This window comes from Anarhichas minor, unplaced genomic scaffold, assembly GCF_050575085.1.
Source record: "Anarhichas minor isolate MPS153535 unplaced genomic scaffold, ASM5057508v1 ptg000023l, whole genome shotgun sequence".
NCBI lineage: Eukaryota > Metazoa > Chordata > Actinopteri > Perciformes > Anarhichadidae > Anarhichas > Anarhichas minor.
Genome location: NW_027466469.1, coordinates 8,646,079 through 8,668,375, shown reverse-complemented (window position 1 = coordinate 8,668,375; position 22,297 = coordinate 8,646,079). Strand labels below are relative to the sequence as shown.

The window sequence follows — 22,297 nt, the reverse complement described above, 5'->3', positions numbered from 1 at the left end:
CAGACAGTCCCTTTACATATAATATTATTATTATTATTATTATTATTAAAAGGTGATCTGTGCAACTTTGTTATTCAGGACGTTTGTATCAAACAAGTAGCTCTTCGTACTACTCGGTACCCTTGAAGTAGCTCTCCGTTTCAAAAAGGTTGGTGACCCCTGCTTTAGAGGAACATTTTAGGACATTTCTCGCCTTTGATGGAGCTGGACTGTGTCCCAATTCCAGACTTAATACATATCAAACCAAGTTTTGTAAGCCTGACTGAATTGCCATTTTGTTTCACTTAATTGATTTAGACTTTGTGTTTTTGCTTTGTTTGCCACCAATCATGCCATCTTCAGTGGACTCAGCAGCTGTGCTCGGGGTCTCCAGGGGCGTAGTTGTGGAATAGTGGAACCACCAGGCTCCAACACAGGGGAGCCTGAAGTCCTCATGAAGCTTGGAATTGAAGTTTGCTTTTTATTTGCAATCAAGATTTTTCTTTCCATTATTAGCATAATAAGTTAACTATTACTGTTGACTGAATAAGTTATGCACATGATTTAGTCCACTGCAGTAGGGTGGTCCCAAAACGCAGCAGTGCTAAAGACTTCAGGTTAACTTTGAAGTAATTGTGTCTTTAAAAAAAATGAAATTACCATCTCAGAGTTGTATGCTTCCACCAACAAGTTTCAGTTTTGATCCACGTCTGTTCAAAATCTCATTACTTCTTAAGTTGTATCCTGTTAGGCAGTGTCATACTTAGCAAATGCATTTCAGGGACTGAAATATTGCTGTATATAGTAAAAGCACACAGCAAACGTCTCTCACAGTAATTACAGTATATTGGGAGAAGAGGGCTTAAATATGCTGAGATTTAGCCCTTCATTATCAAAATATCCACTACAGACTGATGTGCATACTTGTTGATTCAGTTATTGGACATGCATGACAATAGATGTATTAAAAGGGGAGGTGGCTCAGTACAGATGTACAAGGCCCAGATGTGTGTGCTTTCCCACAGCCTACACCATTTTTCCTGGCCATTGTTTCTCAAACCAAAGCACAAAGCCAACCTATTTGAATCTTTATGCAAACCATGGAATCAGGTTGTTCACACTGGAAAACGGACTGAATTCAATCTAGTCCAAAATGTTAGCACGCGTGCATGTCCAACATTACAATTGACAAAGGAAACGAGAAGCTAACTAAGCTAACAGCTGGAAGAAAAAGCTAAACTAAACAAATTGTGGACAGTTACGAGACAGGCCCTGAAAGAGGATGAAACCTTTGAAAAAACCTTTTGCTTTCTGCATGGAAGGATTGCTAATTTGACTTTGGGTGAACTGTTCCAACGTTTGATCAGCATCTGTTGGAATTGCTGATGTCTTGTTTAATTTCCTGTTCATGTCATGCCATGCTCTACATAGTGCATACTTTATCAGGATCTGTATATAGAGTGGAATTGGGAAGCAGCTTATTTGCTAAGCTAAACACATTCTGGACCTACTGTATCTCAGTACGGGACACTGAGAGGAAACAGATCAATGCCAAACACAAGTTGTTTCTTTAACTTCATCTCACTGAAAACTGAAGGTGCTGCAGCAAATACGAACCATCAAATCAAAATGAATACATTTCCCAGCTGATGTCCTCCTGCCCTGAGCCCTGCTCACTCTGTGAGGAAGTGCTGCCAGATAACTGCATCAAAACACACAGCTCTGGATGATTTTAGTAATTTGTAAAATCCAATTTGCTTTTTAGGTCCCTTAATCTACACCACAACCATCAGCACCACCTACCCACTTCCGCGGCGGCAGCCGTGACGTTGCCGGAGCTGACGCCGGCCCCCATGGCCTTCAATCTGCAGCTTTGCCTTGAGCCGAACACTACATCAGGCCGGCCCCTGCACTGCGCCGCAGCTGGCTTGCATCGGCACTAAGTGTGCATCTCCTTCCTTACATCCACACACGCACGCACAGACATGCACAGTGCACACAGAGAAACGCTGCCTGCCTCTGTTCCCTTCTCTTTCCCCTCTGCCTTTCTCTTAGGATTACAGCGCTCTGCCAAAAATAAATAAATAAACCCTTGCCGCCAGCAGCACGCAAAGATGACACACACACACACACACACACAGCCAGTCACTAATGTGCAGTGAGATGTGTACTGTATAGGAACTAACACACACTATATACACACACATGTAACTATAAATGAAGCGGAGTCTCTTTTTCTGTCCTCCCCTGCAGCTGAGTCTAGCCTGCAAGCCTCATCTCCTCTCGCCATGTCTGAAAGTAGGCCAGCACTCAGATCAGAGCGAGGAGAGGGAGAAGCAGAGAGGGGGGGGGGGTGGGCACAGGAAGGGAGGAGAGGGACTAAAAAGAAAAACGGATGGAGTGAGTAAGGAAAAGAAAAGTATGGAGAAGGTATGGCTACATTTGATAAGCAGAGAAAGGGGAGGATGCAGAAGAGACAGGAGCACAGGTCGAGCAAGATAGGATGAGAGTGAGGGAATTTGAGGATAAACAGAAGAGGATTTCTGCTTCATTTTGCAGTTTTTCCCAATTGTATGAGTGTAGCTTTAACATTCCAGTACCACAGGCCGATCAGGGTCCCTAGTGTGTCCCCAGTAAAGCTGTGTGGACGTTACAAAGGTGGACTGAAGGTTATGAACAAGCTCACAGTTTAACAGTGCTGGGAAAAGTATTCACATCATTTTCTGAAGTAAAATAATATTCAGCAACATGTTTTTGAAGTATCTAAAGCAAAATACTCACACAGAATTATCGATACACTTACTGATATCTGGCAGTTCATGATTCAAATAGCTGGATTGGACATGACAATGGGGCCAATTTATGAAATCCAATGCTATGTTTATATACTATATACAGTATTTATTTGGATTTTAATTCCTGTGTAAGTTTTGACTAATTTGTAGCTGCAATAAAAAGGTTTCCACTTGAGTTGTAATTATTTTACCAAGTTGCTGGTGTTCAAATTATTACTTTAATTTAAAAAATGGTGGGTTCTCACAATCAAACTGTCAGCCAGATAATTATAAAGAAAGTAAAAGAAAGAAAGACAAGGACAGTCATGCCACCGACCCATCACCTGCCACTAGCTTCCATTAGTACTTCCCCAGACTCCAAACATGGCTCATGTCCACCGCCCCACCCACCCAGCTCAACCCTTGAGGTGAGGTATTTGAACTTCAAGACATTTAAAATTAAAAACTTTGCAAACAGAACTCAGATAAACACAGAAAGTATTCAACTCCTGAACATCTGAGTGACAGGAGACTTGAAAAGGGCATATTGTGTTTTACAAGGTTAGGAAAGCAATGTTTAAGTCAAGCCTGATGTTGTCTTTCACATAAAAGAATGATCTCAGTCACTTCCACACTGTGAGCAGACAGTTTATTAATTAAACACCGGTATCTGATACCGGTATCAGACACCAGTATCAGCTGATAAGCCCCGGTATCTCTATCTGGACTAACAAAGTTGGATCGTTGCATCCTCTTACAGAACAGCATCTTATTAGTATGTATATTATATCATTGAAATATAATTAGTGGTGCATTTATGAAAAGTGTTTCTGCTCAATGTGGAACTGATTTTGACTCCTCTGTATGAGCAGCCCGGTCTAGTGTTGCAGTTACAAATTGATGATATTGTTTTGTAAACTCTCAATCTGCAAAGTAACTAACCACAATCTGATGGATGTAGTGGAATAAAGTACAAGTACCACAACACTAAATAAATACCATCTGTTGTAACTGTATGAGACCCTGTGCTACGTCCTGCTAACTTTGACCCAACTTAGTGTAGTTTTCAGAACATGCAGATTACAATTAAAGCTTTGAGTTTGTTCAGATAAACAGAGCTGACTCTTCTCATGCTCACAGGGATTTGTAGTTCTTTCTGAAGTACTAAAAGCATGCAGTCATTATAAAAACACCTCCCACATCAGAGGTTCTGAGACGAATGAATACAGTTACTGGTTTTCGAAGTTGTACTGGAACTTTTAAACTTTTACCGTTGAGTCTGTCCAGCTCAAACTGAATAAAATTTGTTAAATGTGCTTCGACAAAGAGATTGAGAAAGCCATTTCCGGGGAATATCAGGAGATTGCTTTTGTTCATATAACAGTGATGGAGCAAGGCCTCCTCTGCTGACCTAAACAGAATCACAAAGTTAGAGCTATTTTATAATCTAATATTTTTTCTTAAATACACTACATGTATTATAATTTATTAAAATATTTCCCCATTATCTTATGTTCTCAATGCACAGCTACTGTCTTCCTCAGTTGCTCTGCTTCCAGTGCAGCTTGTTTTAAGTAGAGCTTTTATCCAATCAGATCTCACCTCTGTGTCTCTAGGTAAGAACAGAGGCAGAGGCCTGCAGACTCACAAGTGCATCCATGTGCAGTTTAAGTGAATGGGGACGATATTGTTGATTGTCATAGTGTTCAACCAATCAGATCTTTAGTTTGACATGTTGGGCGTATTCTTTGACGTGTCAGAGCCTGCTAGCTGGCCTACAACTACATCAGCATTAACGTGCAGCTCAGTTTTAAGGTGCAGCTCTGCAGTGAGGTGCAGCGTGCGCTGTGATTGGTCAGTGGGCGAGCACGTGACTATCGTGAAACAAAACTTAACATCAGAGGCTTAGTCGGAGTAGTAAGAGTTCAAATTGAAAGATATGGAAGAAATTATGACATTTTTTGCATGTTGCTTGATGTAGATTATTATTATTTTATCTAGCTTTGTTTTTTTAACACTCAATGGCTGAAGGAGGAGAAACGGATTTGTGAGTTGGGATTATACTCTTTGTTTGGTTGGTGTATTATTACAGCCCTAGCAACGAATAATAACCGTATAATAATAGTAAGTGATAATAATAATAATCGTAGCTGTGGCGTCATCATGAGGTTATTAGGTGGTGTTTCAGCTGCAGGACAGCAGTGAAGGCCCAGGTATAAAATGTATGGCCCGCCACTGGTTCATAATAATGTCTGGTCTTGCGCTTAGTCTATGTTTCAAAGCACTTGAAATTGAATTGATGTCCCATGATGTTCGCTTGGCTAATGCAGTGCCCTGCTGAAAGTCTTAGCTGGGGGGAGGAGGAGGGGGAGCAGGGAGAGGAAAAGCATTTGGTCTGCTCTCAGCTCCTGCTGGAACTCTGTTAACACTTTACTTTGCTCTACATCACTGCAATTCATCATCACTTACTACATTAAGGCCTTTGGATATATCGGCCTTTATGGAAGAGCCCAGCACCACCTGCATACAACACATTATACTCTATTATTCAATTCTATTATGTTGATGGTCCTGCTTCAGCGTTTTTCTACAACTCTAATAAAGATGAACAGTAAACTGTCTATCTATATTCGATAAAGTTGTCCATCATTACACCTAATACCGAGTGATGGTTTGAAGTAACTAATTACATTTACTTTTGTAACTGGGTCATTTTTTGTGTACTTGTACTTTGTATTTTTAGAAAAAAGGTAATTTACTACTTTGGTACATTTTAAGGGGTATTCATTACAGAGTAACAGCAAAAGTCGCATAAAAAAGTCCCGATGAAGTGTGTGAACAAAAGAAGGAGCCAAATCAGCAGCTGCAGCAGAGAAGCTGCTGCTGCTGTGTCTGTGGCCGCAGGAGGGCAGAGCTCCAGAGATCCAGAGCTCCAGAGTTCCAGAGCTCCAGAGTTCCAGAGATCCAGAGTTCCAGAGATCCAGAGCTCCATAGAGGATAAACTCAGCTGACGCTCTGGAACAGATACATGTTCTAAATAGAGGTTGCAGCTTGCAATTGACGAAGGGATTATCAGTTAAGGTTAGCATTGTTGTACCTCTGCATGGTTAGAAAAAAGTTGCATCTACTTAATTATTCATTGATTTAATGCACCACCAGACGAACATGCTAAGTAACCCAAATCAAATAAACCCAAGATGTTGTGTGCCCAGCAGGTCCAAGCTGCGTCTGGCTAATACGCAAAATGCTAACATGCTCATGGGGGATCCTCCAGCAGGGGTTTCTGCATTCACTGATGAACTTTAACCTTCACTGAGGTGTGTGACTTAATCTATATTCTCAGTTTTAATAAAATAAACTATTATATCAAATTTGGACTCTCTGAAGCATCGTTTACATTGCCAGAACCAGCTGCAGCATTACACATGTATACATCTTTATTTTAATCTTAAACAAATTGCATAACAGTTGATCTCACACCTCCAGAAAATGACAGGAGAATAACACAACGATCAAACATCTTCCTGTTACTTTTCTACGGAAACATGAAAGCAGTAGTGACATTCGGGCATTATCTTAGTTTAGCGGATATTTGGAAACGTTGCTATATGAATACAAATAATATGTTACTCTTTCAAATCAGTGGTTTTATTACTTTACTTATTTGCACAAAAAGACCCCAGTGATGTATCACTGCCATGTTGAGGTACATCAAATCTAAAGACCATACACGATTTTAATTAATCCAACACTTCAAAATGACCGTTTTTTCAATGTAACCTCACGTCAAGAGGTCCGTCAGGAGGGCCTTGAGCGCCGTAGGTATCAAACACTTGGATGAGGGATTTTATTTTTATGGATTCCTTGAAATTGGATCCTTGACTGGAGGGCACTTGATAAAGGAACAGCCTTTTGGAGAGACAAGTATCTATGAGGACTTTCCAAATACTCAATGTTGAACTTATCCAGCTATTTCCTTTTATGTTCACTTGGGATTCACCAAAGAAGTCCTAGACATTTAGATGGAAAAAAAATGGTTCGTGTAACTGCTGCTGGTGTCACTAAACGAGTTGGGACTTTTTTGAAATTATCAAATTTGTACAAAAGCTGATAATTCTGCACTTTTGAAAATTCACCAAATGATCCCTTTTCTTGTTCTTGCTCTACAAATAAAGGGGATTGTTCACATGAGGCTTTAACACATTAGTTCACTCACCAGTGTGGATGGAGAAAGGCCAGTGCTTCTTGTCCCTCCCTGAGCCGGGTCTGAGTGTCGCTGCTGGGTCCTTGGGGACAGGGAATTCTGCCATTTCATTGACTGCCTCTGTGCTGGTAGTTGAGTTGATGTCAAGTGGATTGTGGGTATACACCTCCAGTTGGTCTTCTACAGGTGGCATGTTAGTTGGATCGGGTTCAGTCTGTTTTTTCTCCTTTGCAGTAGCATCCGGTGTGTCACTGGACGGTTCATTCTTTGCCGTACTGTTGCCCTTCCTCCCTGCCTCCGCAACACCTCCCGATCCCTTCCTCTTCTTCTTCTCCTCTTTCTCTTCTTCTTCCTCCTCTTCATCCTTTTCCTCTCCTTCCCTCTCTTCATCCTCCCCTTGACCCTTGCTGTTCTCTCTGTCCTCGCCCCCAGCCTCATCGTTATCTTTGGCTGCGGCCGTAGTGACAGCAGAGGCAGAAATGGCGGGCTCGGCAGGTTCAGTGTTCTGGCGTGCGGAGTTGCGGTTATGGGTTGGTGCTCTGCTCGGCCAAACAGAGCTGGGGAAGGAGGAGATGACACCGCCGCTGAAACCCAGGCCGGCCAGTAAAGTGCTGGTCACCACGGACGCCACCGTTGCCTGACTACCGCTGGAAGACGGGCCGATTCCTGTCGCCATGGAGACGAAGGAGAAGGGGATGCCTGAGGAGGTCCAAGTAGATGAGCCAGAGGAGATGGGAGCCATGTCGGCTGAGGAGGCTGGAGACACTGTCGGCTGAGAAAGAAACAAGCTAATGATTAGAATCTGAAATTATTTGTTGATCTTCTGCCTCAGTCAACTTTGACATCATTGACTAAGGAGTTGACCCCTTTAGTTATATTTAAGGGTTCAGTCCAATATGTTTGGATCTGGGTCAGGATTGGAACAACCCTGGTACCCTGTTTCATATGGGCCACTGCTTTCTAAACCTGACTTTAATACCCTTTGAGACCTTCCTGTCCATACAGGGAAGAATAATGCTAATATAGACACTGCTCTCTGCTGGATAAAATGGGAAAAAACATTAGCAGTGATTCACCTCCGCTTCCCTTACCATTCCAGTTTTCACAATCCTCGTCCCCTCAAAGATCCTGGTGGTGTTTGCTGATACACAGGGAAGGAAGAAAAACGGGATATTCCACTGTTAAACACAGAAGAGACAACCAGACAAATCTCACTGAAGGGGTGTCTATGAGACATCCATGAGTGCATTGCAAGCACATAATCACAATGATGGCGCTGAATACTTTATGGGGTAGCCAATAAAAGAGATGAAATGAATTCATCTCACTGCGTTTTAGCTGCTTACTGTATGTCTTTCCTTCCCTCTGTCACTTCCCCTTGAGCCTGCAGCTGTTGATATGAGCTCACATAAATAACCTGAATATGAAAGATTTCACTACGATCAAAGGAATCCTAACTGTCAGAAGATACTGCTTGCACAAATGTAAGACAATATGCAGCGCATGTTGAGAGAGGGCTGTATACATGGAAGAGATGTGTACTGATGCTCATATTGACATTAAAGATAATGTGGCTGCAATTCATGAGCACTTTGGGTCAAAACGGTCCTCGTGTGTGTGTGTCTCTTTGTTACCTCTGAAGAGCATGCTCTGGCTGAAGTCACTGCGCATGTCATTCATGCAGATGGCCTGGACTCGAAACAGGTACAGCACATCGGGGGAGACGGGAGATATGACGGCCTCCTGGAAAACAGACACAACACATGCACACAAACAAAATCAGTAAGGTCCTCCAAGTTTGTATCAAAAGTCATATTAATTCAGTTACAGGGCAGGAAGTTTATATCCAGAAGAGGTTGCATAGATTAAGATGTGGTTCTTAAGGATGTTTTTGAATCAAGGGAACAAACACCCCTAAATTACTAAACTTACCCCAACTATCTATAAGTCAGTGGCGGGCCGTGCATTTTATACCTGGGCCTTCAGTGCTGTCCTACTACAGTTGAACCACCTCCTAATAACCTCATTATGAGCCACAGCTACGGTTATTATTTGTTTCTAGGGGTGTAACTACACGTAGCCACTGCGCTCAACCTGGCAACCCACCCAACATAACAGACAACGTACTGTCTGACACGCCCACCATGGAAGAACAAGATTGTACTCTGGTGAGGTGCGTGTGTTCTGGGAGGCACACTATGCTAAACTAGCTTAGCAGGAAAACCAACAGCAGCACACACGCTACAAACTCTCCCCGCAGCGTTTAGCAGCGTCCCCTACTGATTCAAACATAATTCTTGCTTTGTAAAATAAAACAGATACATGAATACGCGCATGACGGGATGCTTCGTCATTAACGGACAATGCATATAGTTAAAATCAACATAATTAACACAATGACAAGAACAAACTCACAAGAACCAGTCACATATATTTATATGACAGCAAAGCAACAAATCAATCCAGCAGACCTGCAGCGCTAAAACAGTATTCCACTGCACACTGAAGAGCACGAGTAAAAACAAAGCACTTCACTTACCAAAGCTGCTGTTCACTTAAAGACAAAGTCCATCCTCCTTTCTTTGATTACAAAGAGTTTAATGACACGGTTGTACAGAACATCTGTGCGGTTCAGTTCCAGCCAGAGGTCCTCCTGTGAACGTGTTCGTTGGAGCATCGTAGCTTGTAAGTGTCCTGCCGCGCTATGGTGTGGTGTTGCTGCCTTGGTTAGCCACCTCAGGTTAGCGTAGCGTAGCTCCAAATACTGAGACGCTCAGTTGCAAATAAAACGCATTCTTAGCCATAAAATGTGCAACGCTTCTCCGACGCTGTCAGACAGAAATACCGTTCATACAAATCCTTTTCCTGGCTGGGTCAGGGCTGCTAGCTGTGGGGTTGGCCGACCCTTTCTTACGATATCCAGTTTTTCTGGAAACGTCCTTCTTGAGAAATCCATTTCTCCTCCTTCAGCCATTGAGTGTTAAAAAAACAAAGCTACATCAAGCAAAACGCTAAAAATGTCAATGTCATAACTTCTTACATATCTTTCAACTTGAACTCTTACTACTATTACTAACGTATGCTAGCTGCTTCAGCTTCACAACGGTGACGCTAGCCCACTGACCAATCACATCGCACGTTAATGCTGACGTACTTGTAGACTACCTAGACAGCTCTGACATGTCAAAGAATACGCCCAACATGTCAAACTAAAGATCTGATTGGTTGAACACTATGACAATCAACAATATCGTCCCCATTCACTTAATCTGCACTGGATTCACTTGTGAGTCTGCAGGCCTCGGGCCTCTGTTCTTACCTAGAGACACAGAGGTGAGATCTGATTGGATAAAAGCTCTACTTAAAACAAGCTGCACTGGAAGCAGAGCAACTGAGGAAGACAGTAGCTGTGCAATGAGGAAATAAGATAATGGGAAAAATATTTTTATAAATTATAATACATGTAGTGTGTTTATGAAAAATGATTAAATTATAAAATAGCTATAACTTTGTGATTCTGTTCAGGCCAGCAGAGAAGGCCTTGCAGGCCCTGATGGCCCACCACTGATATAAGTAGGTCAAACTTGACCTACAGGCATTTTTTGTGAAAATGAATCGGTGTCTTTTATCCGTATAAGTTATTCCGTCAGGTAGTCCGCAAACAGCTACACGGACTGGACAACGCACACACAAACACTAACACAACATTAGCCTATGGTGGACTTATAAGTGGCCAGGAACACCAAGAGTATAGCGAGGAAATAATGGCTTGGAATTAATTCAACCATCAACTTAAATGTCCTTCAAAGAGGAGTCTGATTTTCTTGCTTCAATTATTAATCAAAATTAATGCATAACACAAGTTTAACAGTAAATAACATCTTGGAGACTGCAGTGTTTTACAGCTTGGTATGCGGGTATAAGCCAGTGTAGTCTGGTGTTCTCTTAAAGAAGCTTCAGTGAAGGTCAGCCAGGTCCCATCTCATCCCCATACACTCTATTATTTCTCTACAGCAAACCTTTAATACAGCCAGTTCACTTTCTATTCTAGCTATATATCTGAAACCAGACAATGCCTCTCTCTTTCTGTGGTTCAGCCTTTCATCCAAAATGTGTGTTTCTTTATTTCCCTATGGTCACTCCCCCACACAGGCAACCTCCAGCTCTGAAAAGTGAAGTCAATGCAGAAGTGCCTTAAACCTGCATTCTTTCTACCGACCATCAGGGGGCGACTCCTCTGATTGTATAGAAGTCTATGAGAAAGTTTGTTTGTTGCAGCAGCAAACAAAGTTACAGAGTAAACATGAAATATTAACTATGAAAGATGCTCAATATATACAATACAATAAAATAATATAATAAATTCAAAGAAAATATAAAAATGCACAGTATACAATAAAATAGAATGGTATTAAATTAACTAACTAGCTAAACTAAACAGTAGTGCAAGGATCACCAACAGCAAACAACAACAATCACCTGGCCAGAGGTGATTTGTTATAAAGTCTAATAGCAGAAGGCAGGAATGTTCTCCTGTATCCTTCCTTGTGACAGCGGAGCTGGATCAGTCTGTTGGAGAAAGTGCTCCTCTGTCCCTGCAGTAGGTGGTGGAGAGGGTGGTCCGGGTTATCCAATATGGATAATAGTTTCTTCAGTGTCCTCCTCTCCACCACCTCTTCCAGATAGTCTAGTTTGCAGCCAATGATGGAGCCGGCCTTCTTAACCAGTTTATTAAGTCTGTTGGTGTCTCCGGCTCCAATGCTGCTCCCCCAGCAGACTACGGCGAAGTACAGTGCACTGGCCACAACAGACCGGTAGAACATCTCCAACATCTTGCTGCACACGTTGAAGGATCGAAGTTTCCTCAAGAAAAAGAGTCGACTCATCCCCTTCTTGTACACAGCGTTGATGTTGGTCTTCCAGTTCAGTCTGCTGTCGATTGAGACCCCCAGATACTTGTACTCCTCCACCATGTCCACATCCTCTCCCTGAACTCTCAGCGGTTGTGGAGCCGTCGTCTTCCTCCTGAAGTCGACCACCATCTCTCTGGTCTTGGCCACGTTCAGAAGCAGGTGATTTCTACCGGCCCACTCTACAAAGTCATCCACTACTGCCCTGTACTCCTCCTCCCATCCGTCCCTCATACACCCGACCACTGCAGTCGTCAGAGAACTTCTGCAGATGGCATGACCCTGAGTTGTACTGGAAGTCAGTGGTGTACAAGGTGAACAGGAAGAGAGACAGAACAGTTCCCTGTGGGGCTCCAGTATCACTGACCACCGTATCACACAGCACACGGTCCAGTCGGACAAACTGTGGTCTGCCCGTGATGTAGTCAGTGATCCAGGAGACGGTGGACGCGTTAACCCCAACCACCCGCAGCTTCTCACTCAGCAGCACTGGTTGGATGGTGTTAAATGCACTGGAGAAATCAAAGAAAGTGATTCTCACAGAGCCACCGGTTCCATCCAGGTGCGACTGAGCTCGTTGCAGCAGGTAGATGATGGCGTCGTCCACTCCAACACGAGGCTGGTATGCAAATTGCAGAGGGTCCAGTGATGATTTCACCTGCGGTCGGAGGTGGACCAAGACCAGCCTCTCCAGCACCTTCATCACATGAGATTTGAGGGCAACTGGTCGGTAGTTGTTGAGGCCAGATGGAGTCGTCTTCTTAGGTACAGGGACCAGGCACGACGTCTTCCACAGCACCGGGACTTCCTCCTGCTTCAGGCTCAGGTTGTATAGGTGTTGCAGGACATCAGACAGCTGGATGGCGCAGGTTTTCAGGACCCTGGAGCTGATGCCATCGGGTCCTTCAGCTTTGCCTAGGTGGAGTCTCTCCAGCTGTCTTCTCACCTGGCCAGTCGTTACAGAGAGGTGGGGTGGAAGAGCCCTTTGATGTTGAGGGCTCTGAGTCCATGCAGCTCACCAGGGGGGACAGAGGGGGAGGTGTTTGGTAGATGTGGTGTGTGGAGGAGACAGATGAGGGCTGTGAGCTAAACCTATTGAAGAAACAGTTTAGCTCGTTGGCCCTCTCCAGGGAGCCCCCTGGTTGTTTCCCTCCAACCTTGAAGCCGGTAATCTGCTTCATCCCTGTCCACACCTCCCTCATATTGTTCTGCTGGAGTTTGGCCTCCAGCTTCCTCCGGTAGGTGTCCTTGCACTCCCTGAGCTTCACCTTCAGGTTGCGCTGGACTCTCCTGAGCTCCTCCCTGTCCCCAGACCTGAAAGCTGCTTTCTTCTTATTGAGAATAACTTTCAGGTCACTGGTGATCCATGGTTTACTGTTGGGGTAGCAGTGTACAGTCCGGGATGGAATAGTAGTTTGTTCACAGAATTTGATGTATTCTGTGATACAGTCCGTCATGCTGTTGATGTCCTCCCCATGTGGTCCACACAGCACATCCCAGTCCGTAGACTCAAAGCAGTCCTGCAGGGCGTCTTTAGCCTCCTGAGACCACCTCCTCACAGTCCTGGTGGTCACAGGCTGCCTCTGCACCAGAGGAACATACTTGGGTGTCAACAGGATCAGGTTGTGATCAGACCTGCCAAGGGGGGGCAGTGGCACTGTATGCATCCTTAGCATTAGCATACAGAAGGTCCAGAGTTTTATTGTTCTTTGTGGGGCAGTCAACATACTGGTGGAAAGTTGGCAGGGCTTTATCCAGAGTGGTGTGGTTAAAGTCTCCAGTAATAGCCAAAAACGCACCAGGATGTTGACTCAGCAGTCCAGATACAGTGGAGTGGATGGTGTCCACTGCTGTCTCAGCGTCAGCTGATGGGGGGACGTACACAGCCACAACAATGGCGGACGTGAACTCCCATGGCAAACAATAAGGACGCATCCCCACGGCTAACAGCTAATGTCCGGGCTAGAGAAGCGTTCCTTTACACACACATGGTCAGGATTGCACCACCTCTCGTTCACATACACTGCAATCCCACCACCTCTCTTCTTACCGCTCTGTACAACGTCTCTGTCCGCCCGCACAGTCCTGAAGCCTGGCACCGACGCACTGTGATCCAGAAAATCCGCGTGCAGCCATGTCTCCGTGAAACACATGACGAGTCCTGACCAGCGCACCGAGCTCGTCCGTCTTATTCGCCAAAGACGTCACATTCCCCGTTATAATAAATATAATATATTCTGTAAATCAAGAGCATATTCAGCTTTTAGCTAAGATTCTTTACACTACATGTCATCATTCACACCCATTCATGCACTGATGACAGTGCATGAATGGGTGTCATCAGGACTTTCTAACATTCAGACACATTCATACACCGTAGGCACAGTTACGGGAGCAACTTGGGGGTCCTTGCCCAAGGACACATCGGCATGAACTAGGGGAGCCGGGGATCGAACCACCGATCCTGTGATTGAAAGACGACTGCTCTACTGCTACTACCACTGACGGTCAAGAGCGATCATCTCTATGCATGCTCATCATCGTATTAACACCACAAGACTCCCCCTCCTATCCATTACAGTTACAGCACTATCAAACAGGATCTCGTCTGGACTAGCATTGGGGTCCACAGCCTGTCCTCAAGCCCATCAGCTCACCACATTTTGAAAAACCCTGCTGTCAAGCTTTCTAGACCAGTTAATAGAAGGAATGTCCAGCACAATGATAAAGTTATCATGTATGTTGCAGTCTATCATCTCTATCACATAAGACTAAACCAGTAAGAGATGAATTCCATTAGAGCCTTGTGTTAATGCTATATTTGACTGTCACACATTATTCCTATACTGCTTCATTTTCTTTTGACGATTTCATTATATTACTAAAGGGATGTTTTTTTAATCTAGTCTGACAAATTCATCAGCCACATATTTCATAAGCTGTTTTATCACTGCCGATAATCAGAATCACTCAAAAGTCAAAAGAAACAGCAGGCCACTGCAAACTATCATACTCGTCTCTGTTTTATGTTTTTAAAAGGTCAAATCAGTTTAGTCAGTCAGTGGGAGACACGTAACTATCACTACACACAGTATGTCAGCTCCACCATCACATAAACATTTCATTTCTCAATGGGATAATAAATAGCATTTTTTAACAATTGACAAATCATTACACACAAAAACGTTAGGCTAAACAAATACAACTATTTGTAGCTTCTATTGTAGTGGCAATCTCTTTAATTTTCAACAAATGAAGGAAACATTTTTAATAATGTTACATATTCCTTTCTGTTTACTTCCCCTCAGCAGGCAGCTGTTTCTATCAGCAGCTCTGATAAACCACTGTACCAGTTACAGCACACAGGCACAGTAGAGACTAGTTGGTGAACACAGTGATGAGTTTAACAGCTACAGGGCCAGATCTTTTTTCACAAAATTTGCTCGAGAACATAACAGAGCTAAGATGAGAGTCACTATTGGACTTCCATTTCAAACAAAAACCTAAGCCACCTTAAATGTTTGTAATATGCCAAAACACTTCTCATGAAGCTCAAGCGCAAGTTCAGTCAGGAAGACACTCATTCATAATCTCTGTCTCTCCTCCTTGTGATTACTCTAGCAGCTGATTGGGGGCGTGCACTTTTAAGTAACCAACCACATTCTGCACAGTTTCCTTAAGCCAATCATATCGTTGCTGTCAAACTTTAAAAAGTGTTCTCCTCTCTGCTGCTGTCAGTTGTCATTTCAGTGTTAAGCAGATGCGACCCTCCTCCATCCCAGTCACCTCCAGTCAGCATCACAGTCAGGCTCCTGATTCATCATCAGATTGCAGCAACTCCTTTCACCACCACCACCAGTGTCTGGACTCCAGGGGGGGTCAGGCCTATTGGACCTCAGTATCCCTACCCTCTGTGATAGTACTTCAGGATGGAGTCCAATAGCCAAAGACTTTGCACTTTTCATATTTGATGCATGTATAATAAATCATTGTTAAATTATAAAACAAGTCTCTCCTGATTGAAATAGTACCCACTTGAAACGTTGTGCAATCTACCAAAAACTGTGTGCTGTAAAACAGCTCCCTGTCCATCATCTATGCCACGACACAGTGGCCGTGGTTACACCTGTCATTTCAATGACTTCTGTCATCCCATCCCATCCGATCATGCCAGGACGCATTAACTGTCAAGTCTGAACGCCCCGAGATCGCATCTTGCTCGCATTGGGATGGGATCTGCTAGACCACATGCCGCTGTCTGAGTCCTGTTAAGTTATTGCTGATGCAAACACATTTCCTGATTTTGATGCTTCAAAATAAGAGGGGACTTGTATTGTGAATCAGGAAATTAAATGTGTTCATCACCAAATTAGCAGGGCTTTGTTAGCGGCTGTTCCTCAATAAAACAAGTCTAATAACTCGGAGAATGAAAGAACAGCAGCAAACTGAGCCTTCTCCCAAATGAGACAATCTAATTCCCCCAGAAGTCTAAAGGAGTTTGACATTGAATGTTACGTGTAACATGTCTTGGCGTCAGGAATGGAACGGTCTCCTATTCTGGTCAACCCGTTGTGATGTGTTTATCTTAGCATGGCATCAGGCTATAGTTCATATAAAACACAGTGACCAGGCAGCTTAAGGCTGACACTGTTCTCAGTGGCAGAGCCACTTGGTTACAGAATTTACACTGACAAGGACACTGTTGTGTTGATGATATACCAGTGATTAAATGATACACGTAGCACATTCAATAAACATAAGCACACATTTCCATTTTGAGAGTGGAACTGTGCTAATTATAAGTTTTCACAAATGATCTGTGGATTGCCAAACAACTCCTTTAATCTCCATCCTGTTTTCAGAGGGAACTAGATATCATCACCACAACTGCAGCATGGGACTGGACAGAACGGATGTGCAGAGCTGTTGCTGTTTACACCAACACTTCCAGCTGACTCCTGCTCTCACACAGATGGGTGGCAAAGATTGAGTAAATCACAGGGTTTCATGAAAGCATCGCAGGGCTTCGATGTACAGGGGCATCAACAGCAGCTGGTAAACAGAATGTCTGACGAGTCTGGAATCACATCACTCTCTTTTACACAACTGATAGGCACTGTCACTCTATTTAACACTAATACAATACTTTGCTTTGTATTTAAACAAACAGGTATCATACAACAGCATTATTACCTCTGCAGTCAGACCACAGACAGCATTCTATACGTTTAGAATGAGCCAACGTTAAACACCAAAGAGGAATGAATGTGAAATTCTAAGGCTGGGTTGCCCCAACAAGACATCACGGTTTAATTTTAAATCACGTTGCAGCAAATTCGATAAGTAACTTAAAATAAAATTGAGATTTAAACCTCTCTTTAAAAGTCAGTTTAGTTTATACTTTTAACCTGGATTAAATTGAATTATCTTGCACCAAAACTTTAAACTCCAATCCAAAATGTGATCCACTATTAACTTTAAACTTACACCTGTTTAGATTGATTGGGTCAGACTCAACCCAACTGAGTTTTATGATGCTGCTGCTGCTGAATTTCTCTCTACAAATGCAAGGAATGTGTTGTAGAGCTGAACAGGACAATTGGAGCAACACAAAGTCTCTTTTCTCCAACTAAAGGCCTTTACACACCAGTCCTCTCAGGAGTAATCACCAATCATCAGGTCCAACTATCTATTTGTTTGATACTTTTGTTTATGGCCAAATTGCAAAACTGAGGACATTCCCATCATCTGTACTTTATTTAGCTGTGTTTAGTGCTAGTCATGACATCATGATGTCAGCATGCTAACATTGTGCTGTAGACTCTTGTTGCTAAATATAAAATTAAAAAATGCACAGCTGCCAATTTATTAGGTACACCTAGCTAAAATGAAAGCAGTCTAATAAAAGAGCCCTACAATAAATGTGGCCTTTATGTTATAGTGTTGTTTTGTTTGAGAGGTGTAGATTTCATTTCAAGGCTTATGATTTCATTTTGATGGCTGCAGTTTGTGGTGCTTGTTGAGTTTCATTGCATTTTGATATTCTGTCCACCATATTACATGAACAAAGGCTCAATATTATAAACACCAATCATTATAACCCAGCAGCATCACAAACTATACATTATAATCTTTATGAAGGAGGAATTATTGCAGGACTGTTGCATTTTGGGGCCAAGATCCATCGCTGGAAACGCATCAGCAGCAGAACTATCGTCTTCCACCGGCCTGCCGAGTGCTCCTCTTTTGTCCTCGCTTCGCGTCTTTCTAGCAGTTTTAGATGCACAAAAAAGTCAAAATATTCCCAACTTTTCAGCATCAGGTGCAGATAGACAAATATTGGTCAAGTTGTTCTGTGTTGTCGACAAAAGATAACGTTAATATAAATTGTATCTGTTGGTGTCCAGAGTGATACAAGCAGACAAGCCAGGAGTCACCTGAGAGATTTTGAGATGCTGCACCCATCTTATTATCTAATTCTGCATGTGTTAACACACAAGATACACTCACTTAGCCTCTTAAGGTTATGTTAGAGATGAGCCTCTTCCCTTTTCTACGGACCCTCTTTGGCTCTACAGCAAAGAGGGTAGAGCTAGGTGGTATGGGCCATAACACAAGCTCAGTGCAGTGTTTCATTAAATGGGGATTCTCAATTGATTGTGACATGGGGGATGTGTGTGGGATTTGAGGGTCCTAAAGCCATGTAAGTCCCTGTTGTGACCTAGATAGAGGCGTCAATGGAGAATACGAGGAACACAAGCCGAATCAAATGGCTGACAGAAAGAGGGAAGACAAATAGTGGGTGGGAAAGGGGTGTTGGGGGGAGGAAGAGTAGGAAGGGTGAGGGAGAGGGAGGTAGATTTCACAGGGCGGGGTAGTCTCTTGACTTAATGATGGGAGGACAAACTACTTCCCACCTCTCTCCATCCATCTCTCATCATGGCAGAATCCCAGTTGTGGGAGCCGATGATGCTTCCACAGCCAGGGGGCACTCTCATCCCTTTTTTTGCAGCCGTTCCTGTTTTCCCACAGAGCCGGTGGCCCAAGGTCATGCTTTTTGCACAGGCTAGAAGCCCCGCATTCCCTCCAGCTTAGCATTAGTATTCTGCCAGCCGATCGGCAGACCACAATGTAAGGGAACGAAACCTCCTGTCTGCTCCACAGCCTTCTCTCATAGCTCATTTTGGCTCCTGATGAGACCATTTGTAATGGAATTGATGGAGGATGTTTTTTGGTTTGTGTGTGTGTGTGTGTGTGTGTGTGTTTGTGATCAAACGTTTTTGACCCCAGAGACATTAATAATTATTTCATTAAAACCTCTGCTGACATATTTTCTTATAATAACTATTATTTTGCCAAAGCTGTGTGTGTGTTTCGTTGTTAAACAAAAAACATATTTTTAATGATGCAATCAGTGCTGATTTTGTACGTGTCTCAACAGTTTGGTTCCAAAGCAAGTTATTAGGTTTTGCAAGGACCTCGCAGTCATATTTTGATGATGTAAAATCCACTCGATTTCTGAAATAACACACACAAATGCTTCCTCCCAGTGCAACTGCATTTGGCTCTCTGTTGGTCTGAAATCTTCGTGTCATTATTTACAATAATTCAGACTGTGGCTCTGTTCAAAGTCTAATCAGAAATGAATCTGGACAGTGATGTTTGTACACATGGGAATGCACTAGATCATTCAAATATGTTCAAATGTGTGTTGTATCACAGTGATGAGGTTAAATCATAGTCCATTAATCAAGTTGATCAAATAGCATATGGCTGAAGGCCGGGCGGTGCAGCTAGCGATGTATCAGCAGGGAGGGGATGACGGAGGAAGAAGGGAAAGTAGGGGAGAAGGAAGGAAAGGAAGTAAAGGACAGATGAAAGGAAAGAAAACAAATGGAACAGAGAGGAAGTAGTATACAGCAGCAAGTTGTAAAATATGCAGCACTTTGTTATGCGAGTGGGTGTGTAGTTGTTGCTCAAGGCAATCACCTGATTACTGGTGTATGATCAGCTGATCTGCTGATAGCTGATCTGGAATCTGGACTATGATGTGACCCATTTAGGTTTTTCATGACCTGTACTTTTGTATCAAAGCACCCCTAGATTAGGAGGCACCATTAAGCACTTTTTACTTCTAAGCCCAAAAATCCCTAAAGCCCCCAAAAATCATCATTAATACAAAATCACTGAGACAGGCTATATTAGAGACAGGTCTCTGCTTCAAATCCCCCCGCTGCGTAATCATATCACTGCAGGATCTTTACTGAACATATGTCTGATTCGCGTTTGCAGATGTTTATGCAACTCAGCCCTTTCTCTTCTCCTTAATGCAATATGTCTACATACAGAGAAGGTTGAGTTTCAAAGGGTACGTTACTTAATACAACACACACATGCCATTTGCACACTGAGACACTTGTTACTGCGTAGAGAGACTGCACTGTAAGACATGAGGGAACAAAGATATGTATTCCAGATTCATTCCAAGATAAAAATCTAATTACAGCGTTAGCCAAATTGAGTTGTTATCTTTGTCTTGGTAGTCCGAGCAGGTAGATTTCCAGTGGTTTGTCGCAGCAACAAACCTTGAGACTACAAGGATGTATCGCTCCATGGATCAGAAAGAAACAGAAAGACGGAATGGACAGAAAGACAGCGGAAGCCTCACATTAGCTTCAAACTTCAGAATCCATGCAGTTCCACTTAAAAGGTCTCCCTGCCTGTACAGCAGTCTGTCGACCATATCGGGATCCAAGCGTACGGAGGCCTCACCCAAGACTGGATCCCAATATGGTCGACGGACTGCTGCGCCAGTCCTTCAGGGCTGCTACAACAAGCTAACTGTTAGCTAGCAACTGCTCGATTAAAAAAGGGAAACGTAAAGATAAAAAAGGGAACATTGGACTCTGTTGTAAGGGCCTAAATGCAGTGGATTTGTTAATAGCAATGCGTTAAAGTAGTTCACAATTCTTTTCTAATATGCTATTGCTTTACTGCCAGTTTGTCACAGACATACAGTGGTAGAGAACTGAAGATGACATTTGGAAATCATCATTGGACCAAAGTGATGTCAACATTGCATTCTGCTTGTTGATTGGTAACTAGGACATCCTCCATTGGAGCACTATTCTAGGTCCCGCCCCGAGGGAGGACAGCAGAAGCCCGTCCTCCTCTGCCCCCCACCAATACTTTCTTGCCCGCCCTGTGGATGTTGCTGTTGAAGCATTTTATGAGTTTCCGTAATGGAATATTTTCAAAGAAGAGAGGAAAACAAATGTATAAATAATACTGAGATTTGGTGATTATTATTGAAACCAATTACTCTTTTTAATTTGAATGGCCTCATAAGAACAGAGGAGATCTTATGGGTCAGACTGCTTTGTTAATGACTTTCATATCGTCATCTCCTCAGCTTGTGTTAACCACAGACCTTATCTCAGGCATCTAACTAAAAGCTCATTCAAAAGAATCCACTGACTTGGAGATAAGGACACGGGGAATGCAACAATGCTAACTGGTTTCCAGGTCTTAGGACTCATTCCTGCAGCACTCTGTCGATTCATTATTCAGCAGTTAACACTGCTGCTAGATTGCAGTGTCACAGAGGCAGTGGAGCAACATGGCTGGAAGTTGAAATGAACTCCACTGAAACTAACTTCACACATTGAATCCCTCACCAAGCCTGAAACCCAGTGGCGTGATGAGGCACACGGGGCCGTGGACATGAAATGTGAGCGGTGTGTGAAGAGGAACTGAAAGAATTCATTGTTCTGCTGTATCTCTGTGGAATATACCGCTGTACAAACATGGCTATCGACAGCTGAGAGTCAGAAAAGTCTGAACAGAGATGCTTCCTTTTATTTCTTCTCACACAAACCAGGCCAAGAAAGTACATCAGACAAAGACTGTGTGTGTGTGTGTGTAAAAAGCTCACTCAAAGACGATTTAAAGCATTGAGCTCATTATATATGCACACATATTTGATATTAAGGAAATGGGCTCCATGGTGGGGATGTTATACATGTAGTATAGAACACTGTCATGATTTTAAATGCAAAGTTGTTGTTTATTCAAGCAGTTCCGTTGATGCTTGATGTGCATGTTAATATCTACCATATTCATTGATATAAGCAGACAGTTATTGGGTTGAACTGTTTCATACCAAAGATAAAGTTTTATGAATCTGGGTTATTGGATTGTTTATCAGATTCTTTGGTAAGTGACACTCCTATTGTGATTGCAGCCCCATCTCCTACATAATATGTTTTTATCCTTCTGATTTAATTTGCTAAATATAATTTGGAGGGAATTTAACTGCTGCCTTGATTTGGATTTCTGCCAATCATTTTCACAATTTAGGACGTGCAATGTTCTCGTACTGGCCAAAGTCATAGGGAGGAGCTCATGGTTGGATGTATAAAGCTCAGCAG

At 43.0% G+C, this 22,297-nt stretch overlaps 1 protein-coding gene across 1 annotated transcript in view; it reads right to left on the bottom strand.

Moving 5' to 3' along the window:
* Nucleotides 1-22,297, bottom strand: part of LOC142955279 (receptor-type tyrosine-protein phosphatase gamma-like) — a 542,528-nt gene that overhangs the window by 102,887 nt on the left and 417,344 nt on the right. The window contains exons 10-12 of the mRNA XM_076096741.1: nucleotides 8,592-8,700; nucleotides 8,049-8,098; nucleotides 6,970-7,729 (exon numbers count right to left, since the gene is read on the bottom strand). Coding sequence (XP_075952856.1) covers nucleotides 6,970-7,729; nucleotides 8,049-8,098; nucleotides 8,592-8,700 — 919 coding nt within the window. The remainder of the gene's footprint in view (nucleotides 1-6,969; nucleotides 7,730-8,048; nucleotides 8,099-8,591; nucleotides 8,701-22,297) is intronic.